Raw genomic sequence first — 19,362 nt, 5'->3', positions numbered from 1 at the left:
AGGCGTGTAAAAAAATGTTGACTCCAAAGTTGGTGCTTTCACAGGAATGTTTCATCTCTCCCTGCATTATGGGGTCAAAAAAATGTTCCCCGTGTAAAGGCCAAGTAAACGAAAACAAAAAATGCCACAAAAGTACAAGTGCGCAGGTTTATTTTGCCTATCCAATCTATTGCCAGTTGTTAAATATGTATGTGCTCTTTTACAATACTATATATTCACGAAATGCAAATGGAAGCATAACACATGCTCAATAAATACTGAACTAGTTGCCAAGGGAGGTCAGAAAAAGACCACAGGGCCTATCATGTACATTTATTTACAGACCCGATATGGGGAACCTCAGTCCCCAACTTCACCACAACCCTGACAGTCCTGCTTCTCATTGCCATGAGCCCTCACATGCCTTACTAACACCCCCAAATAGACACAGGCCCCTATCTAGGTATGCAGGGAACACAAGCCTTGGTTATGGGTGGGTTGTTGTGCTTCGTATCACGGTGGTAACATCTATTACCACAGTGAGTGAAATTTAAGGGGTGCGATAAATGGCACATTTTCTCCTCCCACTGGGTAATACCCGGCTTCTCTCTCTACATTGATGGTTCGATTGCTTGGGAACCATCAATGGATTTAACCCTTCTCTGCCAGATTACCCATGCCCTGCCATTTACCGGGCCCTTTCAATTTCGGTAGGTTTCAGCTGGGGGTTTGGATGTAATCACACTTGACACTTTCCAAGTACGCTACACTTCACACACCTAGTAGTTACAACGCCTGGGCAGAGGGGTTTGTGCAGGAACACAAAAAAACAGTACCTTGTGCAGACTGTGGCAGTCATGAAAGCAGGTTGAGCTGCTGCTCTCATTCTTCTGGGAATTGATGGCATTTGGGATTTGTTTGTCATGTGTTTATTTTAATATTTTAGACTGCACACCGTACCTTAATTCTGCTGGAAAGAATTTGATTGCTGATGTCCTCAATATAACAATCGCTCAATATGCCTGCAATGACCAGGTGGCAGTGACCGTACTGTGGACAGCCAATACTATTGGTAAGTAACATAATGTGTACCTTTAAGATAAGTTCCTCTTGGTTCATAATTGTGTGGCTGCTTTTGCTCTTGGGATTGAGCGTTTGAGCGTTTAGCATTCACTGATTTAAAGGGAAAGATGGCAAATATGTTGTAGGGCTTCAGTCCTTCAGTATACAAGCTCTTGTGGCATGCAGTTGTTGAAACCTTGGTTAGCCAGTGTTGAGGGACAGCAATTGCATGAGTATTTATTGCTTATGGAAGGATTGTGCTTTTTTTCTTTGATTTATACGTGGTATGCACAGTGTTACTGTTACCTTATTTTAGTGTTTTTTTTTTTTTTTTTTTTTAAGTTACTCAGGAAGAATTGCAGGGACCCACAGTTCCCCCACAAAGCTCACTGGTGACGTTGACCACTACACATCTGCTTGACTTCTCTGAGCGTAGAATAGTTTGCCTTGGTGCGACCTTATAATTTGGTAGGGAGGTAATCCCTGTAAAGCTCACATAAATGCCTGTTCTTTTTCAACTTTTTCCTCTTGCTTTCCATTGTTTGGGACACTTTTGCACTTGTGTGCTAGGGTGTAGAAAGAACTAAGGTGGCTGGTAGTTTGAGGTATTGAATTGCCTCCTGCCCACCACAATTGGCTGAAGTTCTGTGTAGGAAGGCTGCACTAGGTCCGGCTGGAGTACATATTTCCTGCAGCAACTTTTTTTGTTGTTGTTTTTAAAATCTTTTTTCACCCGCAAGGTGAGGGGTGCTCACTCTGCCAATCGGATAGCTCTAGCTTTTTAATTTATTGTACCATGGGAGTCCCGCAGAATTCCCGCAGGACTACCTATTCAGATATACCTATTTTCATTTTAAGCCCATCACGGGCACCTCTTTGAACACATATTTATCAAACAGTTGAATGGTTTTACACCAAATCACGAAAAGCATGCTTTCGAGGTAAAAATAGTTTCTTCCTTTCTTCTGCCAAAGTAGCTGTAAATCCTTATAGCCATTTTCTTCTGTATAGGGACCCCCAGCATTGCTCCTACTAGTCTAATGGGGTTTTCTGGGCAGCCCGAGTTGCTGCCACCCCTCAGACAGGTTTTGGCCCTCCTGCTGCTTGACCAGCTCCTGCAGAGGAAGGCAGAACAAAGGATTTCCTGTGGGAGAGGGAGGTAACACCCTCTCCCTTGGAAATGGGTGTTACGTGGCATGGGAGGGGTAGCCTCCCCAACCACTGGTATGCTTTGAAGGGCACATTTGGTGCCCTCCTTACATAAACTGGTTTGCACCAGTCCAGAGACCTCTGGTCCCTGCTCTGGTGCAAAACTGGACAATGGAAAGGTGAGTGATCACTCCCCTGTCCATCACCTCCCCAGGGGTGGTGCTCAGAGCTCCTCCAGGTGACCACTTGATTCTGCCACCTTGAATCCAAGGTGGAGAGGCACCACTAGGAGCATCTGAGTGGCCAGGTCAGGCAGGTGACATCACAGACCCCTCCGGATAGGTGGTCATCCTGCTAGGTGGCCAATCCCCCTTCCTAAGCTATTTTGGGTCTCAACCTTGGGTGGGTCCTCAGAAACGACGTGCAGGATTCCTGCAGGACTCCTCTGCATCATTAACTTCATCTTCTGGCCATCGGGACTGCAAAAGGACCCTCCAGGAACCGACAATCTGCAACTCCAGTGATGACTCCACTCGGCAAACTTTGTTTCTCTAGCTCCTTTCCGCAACTGCAACATTTCTCTGGCTGTGTATCCTCTGAGGGTGGCTAGTCTTCAGCCTGCACAAGAACTAAGGAGGAATCTCCCTAGGAGTAAAGGAGTCACTCCCCTGAGTCCGCAGCCACCAAGTGCAGCGACAACCGGCAGCGTGGATCCTCTCTCCTCCGGAACTGCGTGGATTCTGCAACACAGGTGGTGGTCGCGAGTGGTCCCCTTGGTCCTCTCTACCAGCTGTCCAACTTGGGAGACAGGATGCCCTTGCCTCTCCTTGAAGGATAGTACCCATGTGCACCACGACTCCTGCAGCTACCACCTCCAATGGATTTGTTCCTCCTCCAAGGGATCTTAAGGTTCTGTGCAGCCCGGCCCCCAGCATTCCTTCCTGCAAAGCACAGTCTCCTGCCTGCTTCTTCTGCGATGTGGGGCTCCTCTTCAGGTGTGCTGAGTGGGCCTCACTGCGATTGCTGTGCCTGCTGCCCGTGGGTCCCCTGTGGGGAATGCCTCCTCCTCTTGTGACTCTCACAGCTGCTGAGTCATCTAGGACTCCCCTCCATAGGTTGAGTCTCCTGGGCCTTGCTGGCCCTCTTCAGCCTTGCAAAACCCTCTTCTCCGACTCTTGCATTTGCGAAGGCTTGTTGGTGGTTTTCCAGCACCACTGACCGACTGCATCACGACTGCCAATGTGGGACATCATTTGCATCACTTCTGGAACTCCTCTTCTGCTCCTGTACAGCATTGCTGATTTTGTTCGTCCACCGTCGACCTGGTCCTGCATCCACAGAAGAGTGGGTAGTGGCCCCTGCCACAGCCGAACACTCCAACTCGAACTGGACTTGGTCCCCTTCTTTTGCAGGTCCTTTTCTGTCAGGATCCACCGTTGGTTTCGTACGGTCTTGTCTGGGTCTTGCACAGTCCTTTTTCCAAAGTTCTCCTGTGTTTTTGAGGAAAAAACAGCCACTTACCTCTTCTCTCCTGGTCGCTGGGGGGCACCCTGGTACTTTTGGGGTTCCTAATTCCTCCAGCTCCCTTCTACTGATTCTACTTCCTTGGGTGGGGGGACTGCCTTTCACATTTCACTTAATTAGTATATGGTTTGGTCTCTCCCTAGAGCCTCAACTATTTACTATTGTTTTTACTATTTGCTATTGCTTTCTATTCTAATCACTGACTTCTAATGTGAACATAATAGTGTGTTTACTTACTTCCTATTGGAGTATTGCCTATTCAGTATTTTAGTATTTGTGTTACTATAATAAAGTACCTTTATTTTTGTATCACTGTGTGGCTCTTTCATGTGTGTAGGTGCTGTGTGACTGTAGTTACCTCTAGAGAGCCCTGGCTTCCTAAACACTGCCTACACTTCACTAATAGGGGCTATCTGGACCTGGTATAAGGTGTTAATACCATAGATGCTCACCTCACACCAGGCCAGCTTCCTACACTACGTAAATCTGAAGCATGAGAGAGACCGACTGAGAGAAAGAGATAATTCCTCCTGAAGCTCCATGACCACGCTTGAAGTGAGAGCGAATACGGCCTGAAGCGCCATGACCACGCTCAAAGTGAAAGCACGAATGCCGCTTGAAGTGCCATGACCACGCTCGAAGTGGCCACACAGGCTGCAGAAACAGATCACAAGTCAGAGACAAAGCAGCCCGCTCAATACATTGTGTAATCACAGTAATTCCCCGCACCTAACAACAGCGAATGTCTCCTCGAATGTAACCCGTGATCATGTAAAGCGCACAGCGACAGGCCCAAACAACATACCACCATGGAGCATTAACCAAAAGAAAAAAAGTACCTTCAGCGTGGTGCCGCAGAGGAAGGACACCGAGTAGTGTCCAATTAGAAGTGATTGGAAGAAGTACTTGGTCCATAGGCAAACCAACGGCGAAGAAGACAGCAGGATGTGAAGAGAATGGTGTGCATACGGCATGCTGGCCAATAAGAACAATATAAATGAGAGCTACTAAATCAATGGTAAGTTCAGGTAAGTAAGGGGCTGGTCTAAGTCGAACGCGCAAGCACTCTGGCCTGTTGTAATCTACCTGTGGGCTTTTAACCACTCCCACTGCACGCCCAGCACTATCACTCGTTCATGGTCTTGCCTTTCGAAAGTCCTTTGTCATCATTGGTAAAATGCTGTATGTCCCTGGGGCGGTTTTATTACCGCCTTGGCCATCGACCCTGTTACATGGATGATTGCACTTTTGCTGATACGTTTGACTGCGAGCAAACCTTTTTCCTTTTGTATCTCTCCTTCGCGCTCACACTCCTGGCGGTCGTGGCGCTTTGAATCTGCTCACTTATGTCAACTGTTTTACTTTTTATTTTCAATTTATGTGGCTAGAAAAGTCCAGTTAGGAATTTACAATGCTAATAGCTCTTACTCGAGCAAGCGCAAGACCCATGCACTGCAAATGCTTGTTTTCTTAATAATAGATTTCGCAAGCGTACGTGCAGGCTAAACCTAAAAAAACAACCTTTCTGTGGAAATTCTGACTTAACTATAACTAAACAGTAGCGGCCTCCACTGTAAACGATAGATAGGTAGGTTCAGTCAGTTTATAGTTTGCCCATTTAAACATCCTCTGCAGCCTATAAAGATGGCAGACACAGAAAAAGCAAAGCATTTGTAGCTCAGGGTTTTGCAAGCGTTGGCCTCAATTTTCCATAACGCACCATTCTAGAGCTGAGAAACCAATGTATAGTTTTATACTGGAATCCTTTGTTCTGCAGCACCCAGGTAAAAACGACTCCATCTGTAATTACCCTCTTCGGGTTGAAAAATAAGATGGAAAAAATAATGTAATTGGCGTGCTCGCTGGTATTATGAAGGAATGTGAAATCGATAAGGGAGGCTTTCTGTGGCACTGGAGTTCCGACTTTGGCGCTCTAAGGTTGCAGCTTGGCCTGAATGAGATCTCCATGGGATACAAAGCTCGGTGTTCATTCTTGTACTGATCAGAGGTTAATCCTTCAGAAGGGACGGAGCAGGGCTGCAGCTGAGGCCTATCAGGTGTCACCGAGATCCGACTCCGCCCTTTCACGGTCCACAGCTTCTCACAAGCAGGACCTTTGTTCCGCAGAATGTTAATAACCAATTGTTCACCAGGGCTCTCTGTGCAACCTGATAGACCTTACAAAGGCAACGCCAGAGCCCATTCAAAGCTACTTAAATCAGGAGGAAACAACCTGGGAAGTAAATGTAATTTGCTTAAAAAAAACAGTTTGTTAAATGGAAGAGAATAACTGCTTCCTGGGGCCCCGACTAGCCTCGTGAGAGCTTGAAGACATCATGTAGCTCACAAATTGTTTTATGTTCTGTTGCTATTTCTGTAGTGCTTTACATACATCTGAAGCGCTTTTTTGAGGTCTGGTTGCTTTATTTACATATAGCGCTTTATACCCCTGGCGAGGTTGTGAAGCGCTCCGATTTGGTTCAAGTCCCTTGGAGTAATTCAGTTTACATGGGACATGTTAAACTGTTTCACTTTGATTACGTGGTGCTGGCAAAGTGCACTGTTGGTGCGGGTAAGAATGGGTATTGGCGCGAGTGAGAGGTGCACATTGTTATACTCAGTAAATAAAATATGTGTCATGATGGTTCGCTTACCACACACGCGCCCCACTTAACGCATTCAACACTTTTCACATCTGAATCGAGGCACATGGCGTGGTTTGAAAGCACACGCTGGCCGGTTGTGATGTGCTGTTCTTGGGGGAAAAAAGAAAAAAAAAACGAATTCAGACTACTCAAAAGTTACTAAAATGCTTCTACCCTCCACTGGTGCATTGTTGGGAAGTTCCCACTTGAGTGAACTTTAGCCTAGAGCAGTGGTTCCCAACCTTTTGATTTCTGTGGACCCCCACTTTATCATTGCTGGAGCAGTGGAACCCCCACTGAGTCAATGCTGAAAGCAGGGGACCTAATCTGTTAATATTATTTAATTTTCTATGCCTTCGAAGCCCCTGAGGGGTCCCCGGACCACAGGTTGGGAACCACTGCCCTAGAACATGGTACTGACATGGGATCACTGCCTTGTGATATTCCCATTTAGTGCAATCACCTATGAGACTTCTGTAATTTGCTTAGATATATTTATGCTCATGAACAATAAGGACCTGATTATTATAATTTTGTGTGTGCCCAAGTACGTCTAGGGTTGCAGGTTTGGAAAATTGTCCAGAGTTGTGTGTTTAGGATTAGAGGAGGGAACGGTTGGCCCGGCAGAGACATTTTAGAGCACGAGCAAAGGATTGCACTTTCACAGGGCCCTACCTTCCAAAGGCCCCAAAGGAAACTGAACTTTCTCTCTATTTTACTGCTGTCTGTTCCGTTGCTGTATCTATCCCCTCTCGCACTCTGCCTATTGCTAACTCCAAGTCTGTCTCTCCTAACTACTGTTAGTTTATGGATCTTTGTAAAGCCTGCAAATACCTATTTCAACTGTTCTTGTGAATCGGTTACCATTTAACATAATTTAGTATTGTTTGTCATCATGTGGGCTTGAAATGGGTAATGAATTTCACATTTGTTCTGTGCAGCAGCCCTCAAAATATGTTTCGCCTGAGACCCTCAGAATCCTTAAGATGACATTGTGGCCCAGGATAACATTAACTTCACAACTTTTTAAAACATTCTTCTAAAAAACAGAAGCAAGTTCCTCTGTCAAATGCTTCTCCTTCTGTGTGACTGTTGTGGTAATTCCGGTGCTTATTTTAAGGTGGTTGTTGCAGGTGGGGTACATAGCACTTCTCTCTTGGAGCTGTACTTTTCCACTTAACCAAGAGCAGGAAAAACACAGAAGAAAGGAAGAGAAGAGAAAGACAGAACATTAGTGAAAAGGTAGCAAGCAGTGATGAAAACAAACCTGCAAGAGTGAAATAAAGTGGCAGGATGGCCTCAGGAAACATCACTTACAACGCGGCAAATGCAATGGAATGTATTTACCACGATGCCTTTACCATGCATACGCGTTTACCACGCGTGGCTTTACCACAAATCTACTTTGATCATGCATGCCTTTACAACAAATTAAGTTGGAAAAGCATGAATTGTAAAGGTGCATGCATGGTAAAGGTTTTAAAGCGAAGTACAGGTAAGTGTTAAGTGGGTTGAGTGATATCTATCTATCTATCTCTCTCTCTCTCTCTCTCTCTATATATATATATATATGTTCGATGGCATGTGTAGCTGCAGATACACATGCTGTGCACATCCCACCATCTAGTGTTGGGCTCGGAGTGTTACAAGTTGTTTTTCTTCGAAGAAGTCTTTTTCGAGTCACGAGATTGAGGGACTCCTCCCCTTTCGGCTCCATTGCGCATGGGCGTCGACTCCATCTTAGATTGTTTTCTTTCCGCCATCGGGTTCGGACATGTTCCTTTTCGCTCCGCGTTTCGGTTCGGAAAGTTAGTTAAAATCTCGGAAAATTCGACGGTATTGTTTGCGTTCGGTATCGGGTTAGTTACAACAGATCGACACCGAATTTTGAAGAGCTCCGGTGGCCATTCGGGGTTTTCGATTCCCCGGCAGGGCCTGGTCGGCTCGACCAGGTGCGTCTTCAAGGCTAATGGAACGGTCCCCATTCCGCTTCTGCCCCGAATGTCACAACAAGTATCCTTATACAGATCAGCATCTGGTCTGTAATTTGTGTTTGTCTCCAGAACACAAAGAGGATACCTGTGAGGCCTGTCGAGCGTTTCGGTCGAGGAAGACGTTAAGAGACCGAAGAGCAAGAAGACTACAAATGGCGTCGGCGCCGACAGGACAACAACACTTGGAGGAAGAGGAAGAAACCTTCTCCATCGCGGATTCGGACTCGGACGAGGTCGATCCCGAACAGACGCCGAAAACCGTGTGTAAAACGTCACAACACAAAACTCACGGAAAAACCGCTAAAGCCCAGGGGATGCCACCGCCAGCAGGCCATGGCTTAACCCGATAAATAGGTGACCGACCATCGGCACCGAAAAAGGGCATGCATGTGTCGAAGTCATCCGACTCTGGTCGAGATACCAGCACAGAGCAGACTCGACCCCGAGACACCGGGTCAGAGCTATCTCGACACCGAGAGGGCGGCACCGAAATGAGTCGGCATCGAGATATCAGTACGCCGAAAATCAAAAAAGTGTCTTCGGAGCCGAAAAAGACTGCCGAAAAAGTTTTCATACCGAAACATCCGGCTTCGGAACCAAAATCGAGTTCCTACACCAAGGAACAGGGCCTGTCCTCACAGATGCAAGGACACAGATTCGGACAGGAACTAGAGGCAGGGGAGCCAGATTACACTCCAAGAAGGCTCCACATTCAAAAAGACACAGGGAAGATCAGTACTCTCCCTCCAATCCGAATGAAAAGAAAACTTGCCTTCCAAGAGAAAGACCAGCAGCCACAGGCAAAGGTGGCAAGACAAGTGACTCCGCCACCATCTCCACAACTCTCACCACAACCATCACCGGTAGCCACTCAACCAATGATGCAGTCCCCAACTCATACAGGGATGAGTCAGGATGATCCCGACGCATGGGATCTTTATGATGCGCCTGTATCAGATAACAGCCCCGACTGTTATCCAGCGAGACCGTCACCACCTGAGGACAGCACTGCCTACACACAGGTGGTGTCAAGAGCATCTGCGTTTCATAATGTCACCCTGCACGCAGAACCTGTAGAGGATGATTTTCTCTTTAATACACTGTCGTCCACACACAGCCAGTACCAGAGTCTCCCTATGTTACCAGGAATGCTCAAACACTCCAAACAAGTGTTTCAGGAGCCTGTGAAGGACAGGGCCATTACACCAAGGGTGGAAAAAAAGTACAAACCGCCACCAACAGACCCTGTGTGCATCACACAGCAATTAACACCGGACTCCGTGGTAGTAGGGGCAGCTCGCAAAAGGGCGAACTCACTCACCTCAGGAGATGCCCCACCTCCAGACAAAGAAAGTCGCAAGTTCGACGCAGCAGGGAAAAGGGTTGCGGCACAGGCAGCCAACCAATGGCGCATTGCCAACTCACAGGCATTGCTTACGAGATATGATAGGGCTCATTGGGACGAAATGCAACATTTCATAGAACACCTGCCCAAAGAGTTCCAAAGAAGAGCACAACAAGTGGTGGAGGATGGCCAGAGTATCTCGAACAGTCAGATACGTTCAGCAATGGATGCAGCCGACACAGCTGCTAGGACTGTAAATACAGCAGTAACCATACGGAGGCACGCATGGCTATGAACCTCAGGATTCAAGCCGGAAATACAACAAGCGGTCCTGAATATGCCCTTTAACGGACAGCAGTTGTTTGGGCCGGAGGTGAACACTGCTATCAAAAAACTTAAAAAGGACACAGATATGGCCAAAGCCATGGGCGCACTCTACTCCCCACAGAGCAGAGGCACATTTCGGAAATCACATTTTCGAGGGGGGTTTCGGGGACAGAGCACAGAACCCTCACCCTCACAAACAAGACCCACTTATCAAAGTCAATATCAGCGGGGAAGTTTTCGGGAACAATACAGAGGAGGACAGTTCACAAAGAGTAGAGGGAAGTTCCAGAGTCCCAAAACTCCACAAAATAAACAGTGACTTCGTCACAAATCCCCAACACATAACACAAGTGGGGGGGGAGACTAACCAATTTCTACAACAACTGGGAAGAAATAACAACAGACACGTGGGTCCCTAGCCATTATCCAGCATGGTTATTGCATAGAATTTCTACAATTCCCTCCAATTGTCCCACCGAAAACACACAACATGTCCAAACAACACATGGATCTCTTACAACTGGAGGTCCAAGCGTTGTTGCAAAAAGATGCAATAGAGCTAGTACCAATTCATCAGAAAGGAACAGAAGTTTACTCCCTGTACTTTCTCATACCCAAAAAGACAAAACTCTAAGACCTATACTAGATCTCAGAACATTAAACATATACATCAAATCAGATCACTTTCACATGGTGACACTGCAAGACGTGATCCAATTGCTCAAACAACAAGACTACATGACAACACTAGACCTCAAGGATGCGTATTTCCATATACCTATACATCCTTCCCACAGAGAGTACTTAAGGTTTGTAATCCAAGGGGTACATTACCAGTTCAAAGTGTTGCCATTCGGGATAACAACAGCGCCAAGAGTTTTTACAAAATGCCTGGCAGTAGTGGCAGCTCATATCAGAAGGCAGCAAATACATGTGTTCCTGTACCTAGACGATTGGTTAATCAAAACCAATACGCAAGAACGGTGTTCACAACACACAAAGTATGTCGTAGAAACCCTTCACAAGCTAGGTTTCTCACTCAACTACAACAAATCACACCTACAGCCTTGTCAAATACAACAATACTCAGGAGCAACAATCAACACAACAAAAGGGATTGCCACTCCAAGTCCACAAAGGGTACAGGCATTTCAAAACGTAATACAAGCCATGCACCCAAAACAAAAGTTACAGGTAAAATTAGTGATTAAACTACTAGGCATGATGTCCTCATGCATAGCCATTGTCCCAAACGCAAGATTGCACATGCGGCCCTTACAACAGTGCCTAGCATCACAGTGGTCACAAGCACAGGGTCAACTTCAAGATCTAGTGTTGATAGACCGCCAAACATAGACCTCGCTTCAATGGTGGAACACTACAAATTTAAACAGAGGGCGGCCTATTCAAGACCCAGTGCCTCAATACGTAATCACAACGGATGCCTCCATGATAGGGTGGGGAGCACACCTCAACCAACACAGCATCCAAGGACAATGGGACACTCAGCAGAGACAGCTTCACATAAATCACTTAGAACTACTAGCAGTATTTCTAGCGCTGAAAGCATTTCAACCTATAATAACCCACAAACACATTCTTGTCAAAACAGACAACATGACAACAAACAGGGAGGAACACACTCGACACAGTTGCATCTTGGCACAGAAAATATGGTATTGGGCGATTCACAACCACATTCGCCTAATAGCGCAGTTCATACCTGGAATTCAAAACAAGTTAGCAGACAATCTCTCTCGGGATCACCAACAGATCCGCAAATGGGAAATTCATCCCCAAATACTAAAGACTTACTTCCAAAGGTAGGCAACACCGCAAATAGACCTATTTGCAATAAAAGAAAACGCAAAATGCCAAAACTTCGCATCCAGGTACCCACAGGCTCACTCTCAGGGCAATGCGTTATGGATGAGTTGGTCAGGGATATTTGCATACGCTTTCCCCCCTCTCCCACTCCTTCCATATCTAGTAAACAAATTGAGTCAAAACAAACTCAAACTCATACTAATAGCACCAACTTGGGCACGACAACCTTGGTACACAACACTACTAGACCTCTCAGTAGTGCCCCATATCAAACTACCAAACAGACCAGATATGTTAACTCAACACAAACAACAGATCAGACACCCAAATGCAGCATCGCTGAATCTAGCAATTTGGCTCCTGAAGTCTTAGAATTCCGACATCTAGACCTTACATAGGAATGTATGGAGGTCATAAAACAAGCTAGAAAACCAACCACAAGACATTGCTATGCAAATAAGTGGAAAAGATTTGTTTATTACTGCCCTAATAATCAAATTCAACCATTACACGCATCTGCTAAAGACATCGTAAGCTACCTACTACACTTACAAAAGTCAAAATTAGCTTTTTCATCCATTAAAATACATCTCACCGCAATTTCAGCTTATCTGCAAATTACGCAGTCAACTTCATTATTCAGGATCCCAGTCATAAAAGCATTTATGGAGGGTCTGAAAATAATTATCCAAGAACACCACCAGTTCCGACGTGGAACCTCAACATTGTCTTAACACGACTTATGGGTCCACCTTTTAAACCCATGTACTCATGTGAGATACAGTACTTAACATGGAAAGTAGCATTTCTGATAGCTATCATATCTCTCAGAAGAGTAAGTGAAATACAAGCATTTACTATACAAGAACCCTTTATTCAGATACACAAACATAAAGTAGTTCTACGAACAAATCCTAAATTCTTACCTAAGGTCATATCACCGTTCCACTTAAATCAAACAGTGGAACTCCCAGTATTCTTTCCAGAACCAGATTCTGTAACTGAGAGAGCATTACATACATTAGACATTAAAAGGGCACTAATGTACTACATAGATAGAACAAAACAATTTTGCAGAACAAAACAATTTCGCAAAACAAAACAATTGTTTCTTGCATTCCAAAAACCTCATACAGGGAATCCAATATCCAAACAAGGCATTGCCAGATGGATAGTTAAATGTATTCAAACCTGTTATATAAAAGCAAAAAAGAGAACTGCCTATTACACCAAAGGCACACTCAACTAGAAAGAAAGGTGCTTCCATGGAAACATACCAATGACTGAAATCTGTAAGGCAGCCACATGGTCTAAGCCTCATACATTTACCAAGCATTACTGAATGGATGTGTGAACACAGCAAGCCACAGTAGGACAAGCAGTATTACGGACTTTATTTCAAACAACTTCAACTCCTACAGGCTGAACTACCGCTTTTGGGGAGATAACTGCTTACTAGTCTATGCACAGCATGTGTATCTGCAGCTAAACATGCCATCAAACGGAAAATGTCACTTACCCAGTGTACATCTGTTTGTGGCATGAGACGCTGCAGATTCACATGCTGTGCATTATCCTGCCATCTAGTGTTGGGCTCGGAGTGTTACAAGTTGTTTTTCTTCGAAGAAGTCTTTTTCGAGTCACGAGATCGAGGGACTCCTCCCCTTTCGGCTCCATTGCGCCGGGGAGGTGGGAGGGTGCATGTGAATCTGCAGCGTCTCATGCCACGAACAGATGTACACTGGGTAAGTGACATTTTTTATATATATATATATATATATATATATATATATATATATATATATATATATATATATATATATATGTGTGTGTGTTTATATATATATATATATATATGTATATATATATATGTGTATATGTTCGGTGGCATGTGTAGCTGCAGATACACATGCTGTGCATTATCCTGCCATCTAGTGTTGGGCTCGGAGTGTTACAAGTTGTTTTTCTTCGAAGAAGTCTTTTCGAGTCACGAGACCGAGGGACTCCTCCCTTTCGGCTCCATTGCGCATGGGCGTCGACTCCATCTTAGATTGTTTTCTTTCTGCCATCGGATTCGGACGTGTTCCTCTTCGCTCCGTATTTTGAATCGGGAAAGTTAGCTAAATATTGAAAATTCAACGGTATTGTTTGCGCTCGGTACCGGTTTAGTGTTAGCGTATCTACACCGATAGTAGAAGCGCTCCGGCAGCCCTTCGGGGCTTCCGCTCTTCAGCGGGGCCTGGTCGGCCCGAGCGCATCCATCGACGAAACTAATGGACCGGACCCCCTTCCGCTTCTGTCCGAAGTGCCACTTGAAGTATCCTTATACAGACTAACACTTGGTCTGTAATCTGTGTTTATCACCAGAACACAGGGGGAGGATACTTGTGAGGCCTGTCGGGTGTTTCAATAAAAAAAGACCCTACGTGATAGAAGAGCGAGAAGACTACAAATGGCGTCGACACCGAGAGAACAACTCGACGTCGAAGGGGGGAAAGAATTTCCATCCAAGGGACGGACTCTGACGAATCCGAAAGTGAGCGACCCACGACGATGCAGAAAACAGTGAGTAAAAGTGCCCTGTCCAAGACTCACACAAAAATCGTTAAGGCCAAGGGGATGCCACCGCCAGCAGGCCATGGCTTAAACCATCGAAAAGAAGGTGACCAAACATCGGCACCGAAAAAGGCCAAAGAATCGCCGAAGACATCCGACTCCGGCGAGATTCAGGCACCGAACAATGTCGAGAACGAGAGTTCGACTCACCTAAGGTGAGAAAAGTAACGTCGGAACCAAAAAAGACTTTATAGGAAGCATCGGTAACGAAAAAAGCATCTTCGGAGCCGAAAAGAAGCTCTTACACAGAAGAGCAAGGACTTTCCAGCCAAATGCATGAAAAACACAGATTTTTGCAGGAAATAAGTATGGGGGAACCAGACCATACGCAAAGGAGGTTGCATATCCAGAAAGAGACTGGAAAAATAAAAACTCTTCCTCAAATCAAAACCAAACGAAAGCTGGCATTTCATGAGTCAGAAATGCAGGCGAAGGTGGCCAGAGATAAAACCCCACCACCAAGGTTTCCGCCACAACCTTCCCCACTACACTCACCACAGCTGTTCCCGGTAACAACACCTCCAATGCAGTCACCTACGCATACAGGGATGACACAGGATGATCCAGATGCATGGGATTTATATGATGCTCCAGTATCAGACAACAGCCCAGATTGTTACCCAACAAGGCCGTCACCTCCAGAGGATAGTACTGCATATACGCAGGTACTATCAAGGGCAGCTATGTTCCACAATGTAGCAATGCATTCAGAGCCAATAGAGGATGATTTCCCGTTCAACACCTTGGCATCCACCCACACTTCCTACCAGAGTCTGCCAATGCTCCTGGGCATGCTCGAGCATGCAAAACAGGTATTCCAAGAGCCAGTTAAAGGAAGGGCTTTCACGCCTAGGGTGGAGAAAAAAATACAAGCCTCCCCCAACGGACCCTGTGTTTATAACACAGCAACTTACACCAGACCCGGTGGTTGTAGGAGCAGCAAGAAAGAGGGCAAACTCTCAATCGTCAAACGCTCCACCGCCTGACAAAGAAAGTAGGAAGTTTGATGCAGAGGGCAAACGAGTGGCAGCACAGGCAGCCAATCAGTGGCGGATCGAAAACTCACAAGCCCTACTGGCTCGCTACGACAGGGCACACTGGGACGAGATGCAACACATTATACAGCACTTGCCCAAAGAACACCAGAAACGTGCCCAACAGGTTGTGGAAGAAGGACAAGCTATATCCAACAACCAAATAAGGTCCGCATTAGACTCGGCAGACACAGCAGCACGAACAGTCAACACTGCAGTAACCATTCGCAGGAATGCATGGTTACGAAGCTCGGGATTCAAGCCAGAAATCCAACAAGCTGTGTTAAACATGCCTTTTAACCAGGAACAATTGTTTGGGCTGGAAGTGGACACAGCAATTGAAAAATTAAAGAAGGAGACGGACACGGCCAAAGCCATGGGCGCGCTCTACTCCCCACAGAGCAGAGGCACATTTAGAAAGCCACAGTTTAGGGGGGGGGGGTTTCGAATGCATACACCAGAGCCTTCCACCTCACAAACCAGACCCACCTATCAGGGACAATACCAGAGAGGAGGGTTTCGTGGCTCATATAGAGGTGGACAGTTCCCAAGAGGAAGGGGAAAATTCCAAACACCTAAGACAAGTCAAACCAAACAGTGACTTCAATGTCACAAAACCCCAACACTTAACACCAGTGGGGGGGAGACTTACCGCATACTACCAAAACTGGACACACATAACTACGGACGCATGGGTCCTAGCCATTATCCAACATGGTTATTGCATAGAATTCATAAATTTCCCGCCAGATGTGCCCCCAAGGGCACACAATATGTCCAAACAACACTTAGACCTATTACAACTAGAGGTCCAAGCATTATTACAAAAACAAGCAATAGAGTTAGTACCCAACCATCAAAAAGGAACAGGTGTCTACTCACTATAATTCAGAACACTGAATCTCTTCATCAAGTCTTCACACATGCCACCGAACGGAAAATGTCACTTACCCAGTGTACATCTGTTCGTGGCATGAGAAGCTGCAGATTCACATGCGCCCTCCCACCTCCCCGGGAGCCTGTAGCCGTTGTTAGTTGAATATCATTTGTAAATAAATATTATTTTAAGACACATTGGGGGTCATTCTGACCCTGGCGGCCGGTGGCCGCCAGGGCCACCGACCACGGGAGCACCGCCAACAGGCTGGCGGTGCTCCCTCGAGCATTCTGACCGCGGCGGTTCAGCCGCGGTCAGAAGCGGAAAGTCGGTGGTCTCCCGCCGACTTCCCGCTGCTCGGGGGAATCCTCCATGGCTGCGGAGCGCGCTCCGCAGCCATGGGGATTCTGACACCCCCTACCGCCATCCTGTTCCTGGCGGGTCTCCCGCCAGGAACAGGATGGCGGTAGGGGGTGGCGCGGGGCCCCTGGGGGCCTCTGCAGTGCCCATGCCAATGGCATGGGCACTGCAGGGGCCCCCGTAAGAGGGCCCCACTGTGTATTTCAGTGTCTGCAATGCAGACACTGAAATACGCGACGGGTGCAAACTGCACCCGTCGCACCCCTGCAACTACGCCGGCTCAATTCTGAGCCGGCGTCCTCGTTGCAGGGGCATTTCCTCTGGGCCGGCGGGTGCTCTTTTGGAGAGCGCCCGCCGGCCCAGAGGAAATGTCTGAATGGCCGCCGCGGTCTTTTGACCGCGGTGCGGTCATTTGGCAGCTCCCTCCAGGCAGGCGGCTCCCGCCGGGCTCAGAATGAGCCCCATTATGTACATACATACCTACTCCATTGCATGGGCACATCTAGTATACTCTCAACTCCTACCTCACCCTCAGCGGGGAAAACAATCTAAGATGGAGTCGACGCCCATGCGCAATGGAGCCGAAAGGGAGGAGTCCCTCGGCTCGTGACTCAAAAAGACTTCTTCGAAGAAAAACAACTTGTAACACTCCGAGCCCAACACTAGATGGCAGGATAATGCACAGCATGTGAATCTGCAGCGTCTCATGCCACGGACAGATGTACACTGGGTAAGTGACATTTTCCACACACATATATATATATATATATATATATATATATATATATATATATATATATATATATATATATATATATATATATATATTGCTTATTAAAGTTATGCTACCATCCTCGCTACTAAGCACTCCCTTTCAATGACTTACTCATGCTCTTAAGATAATAAAACCTTTGTGAACCAGAGTAAGACATTTACCCGGTGTGAGGTCTTGTCTGCCAGGTGAGTGCAAAGGCAGTTGTGGGCAGATAAAACCTCTGTCATTGGATTAGCGAGTAGACTTGGAGTTCTCTTAGCCTTATACAAAGGAGCATAGAAGGGATGTAGATCAATGCCTACAACTGAAAGGATGTAGCGGAGACACTGTGTAATGGCTAAAGATACAAATAAATACTTCAGTGAGGACAATGGCCCAGATTTACGCTGCAATTTTGCAGTCACAAAGTGCAAAAATCGCCATTTGTGGTCACAAAATGGCCTTGTACAATGTACCATCCCTATTTTGCGAGTCAGTATCCTCCTACTGACTCGCCAAATAGGGATTGCGACTGCCAATTAGGAAGGGGCATTCCAAGGCCCTCTCTTCTGAATTGCTACTTGCAGGCCCATGCATGATTGTTTTGTGACTGTGAATGCGGTTGCAAGACAATTGCAGTTAACACCAATTTCAAATTGATGTTAACCCATTCGCAAACTGGAAGGGATCTCCACGGGACCCTTTCCTCTTTGTGAATGGTAGTGAAAAAAAAGATTCGGAGCAGGCGGTGATCCCACTGACCTCTGCCTACCCAGAAAAAATTAAAAGAAATCCAACTTTTCATGAAGTTTATTCAAGGAAAACAGGCTGCATTTATAAAAAAAAATAAAAAATAATGCTTTATTGAAAAAGCAGTCACAGAGATGGTGGTTTTGGGAGTGCGGCCATTCCCAAATGGGTCACAAATTGTGACCTGTCTCATGAATATTATTGAGGCAGGTCCCTTTTGACCCATTTGGAAATCGCAAACATTGTTGTTAACACTGTTGTACATTTTTGTTTTGCGATTCACAAACAGATTGCAAGTTGCAAAGCAAAAGCTTGTGAATCTGGCCCCATGTTCTCTGGGATATCTTTGCACCATCAGGCCTGATAACTTCGGAAATAGGATCCATGGGTGTAGATTTCCTAAAGTTTAGTAATTCGGAGGAATTTTTTGTTGTAATTACTTATGTATGCTTATGGTTTAATGTAGCTTCTTGGATAGGGACCTGGAAGTCGTGTTGACTTCAATCAGTTTCCATAGGATATGCAGTTTAATAACTGGCTTTTAAGTTGTGGACACATCATTACGACATATGCCACTAACAACGTTAAAGATATGAGATGGAACCTCAGACCATATTTCTGGGTCAAGTACCCCAAAAGACCCTACACAGAGTCTAATGAACAAAAAGGAGAAACAAGGTCAACCAAATATCATACACACTGTTATTTATTTGTTACTTTAATCTTCCAAGTACAAAACCACATCCTAGCAATCTATCATGTTTCCCTTCCTAAAACGATTTATTTAAAATATTGCCCTTTACAATTTCAAGTTGTATTTGAACATACCACTAAGATGCCAAAACCAGGTAGTGATTATGAAATATCTTTGTATATCTGTATGTATGTTCATTATATAGGGACTCCGGGTAAGGCTCTATATCAGAATATCAATGACCAGAATAGCGAAATGCGGAAATATTGACTGACAGACCATTGTTGAAGTTAGTATACATAGGTGAGTATAGCTATACCTGTTCCTAACCATGCATTTCTTTACCTTGAACACTTATTTATAATGTTTGACAATAGTGAAGCTATACTTACCTGTGCATACTAACTTCACCGCTGATCTGGTAG

General features: G+C 45.7%; 1 protein-coding gene across 3 annotated transcripts in view; it reads left to right on the top strand.

Annotated features, from left to right (window-relative positions):
- Nucleotides 1–19,362, top strand: part of IL17RD (interleukin 17 receptor D) — a 199,576-nt gene that overhangs the window by 105,576 nt on the left and 74,638 nt on the right. For 2 of the 3 annotated variants that reach the window (XM_069206465.1, XM_069206467.1), the window contains one exon: nucleotides 926–1,051. The exons of the other annotated variant lie outside the window; for it this stretch is intronic. In XM_069206465.1, coding sequence (XP_069062566.1) covers nucleotides 926–1,051 — 126 coding nt within the window. The remainder of the gene's footprint in view (nucleotides 1–925; nucleotides 1,052–19,362) is intronic. 3 annotated transcript variants of the gene reach the window in all.

The sequence above is a fragment of the Pleurodeles waltl genome, chromosome 9 (assembly GCF_031143425.1).
Source record: "Pleurodeles waltl isolate 20211129_DDA chromosome 9, aPleWal1.hap1.20221129, whole genome shotgun sequence".
Lineage (NCBI taxonomy): Eukaryota > Metazoa > Chordata > Amphibia > Caudata > Salamandridae > Pleurodeles > Pleurodeles waltl.
Note: the sequence above shows the minus strand (reverse complement) of the source record. Positions and strands in the feature narration are given on the sequence as shown.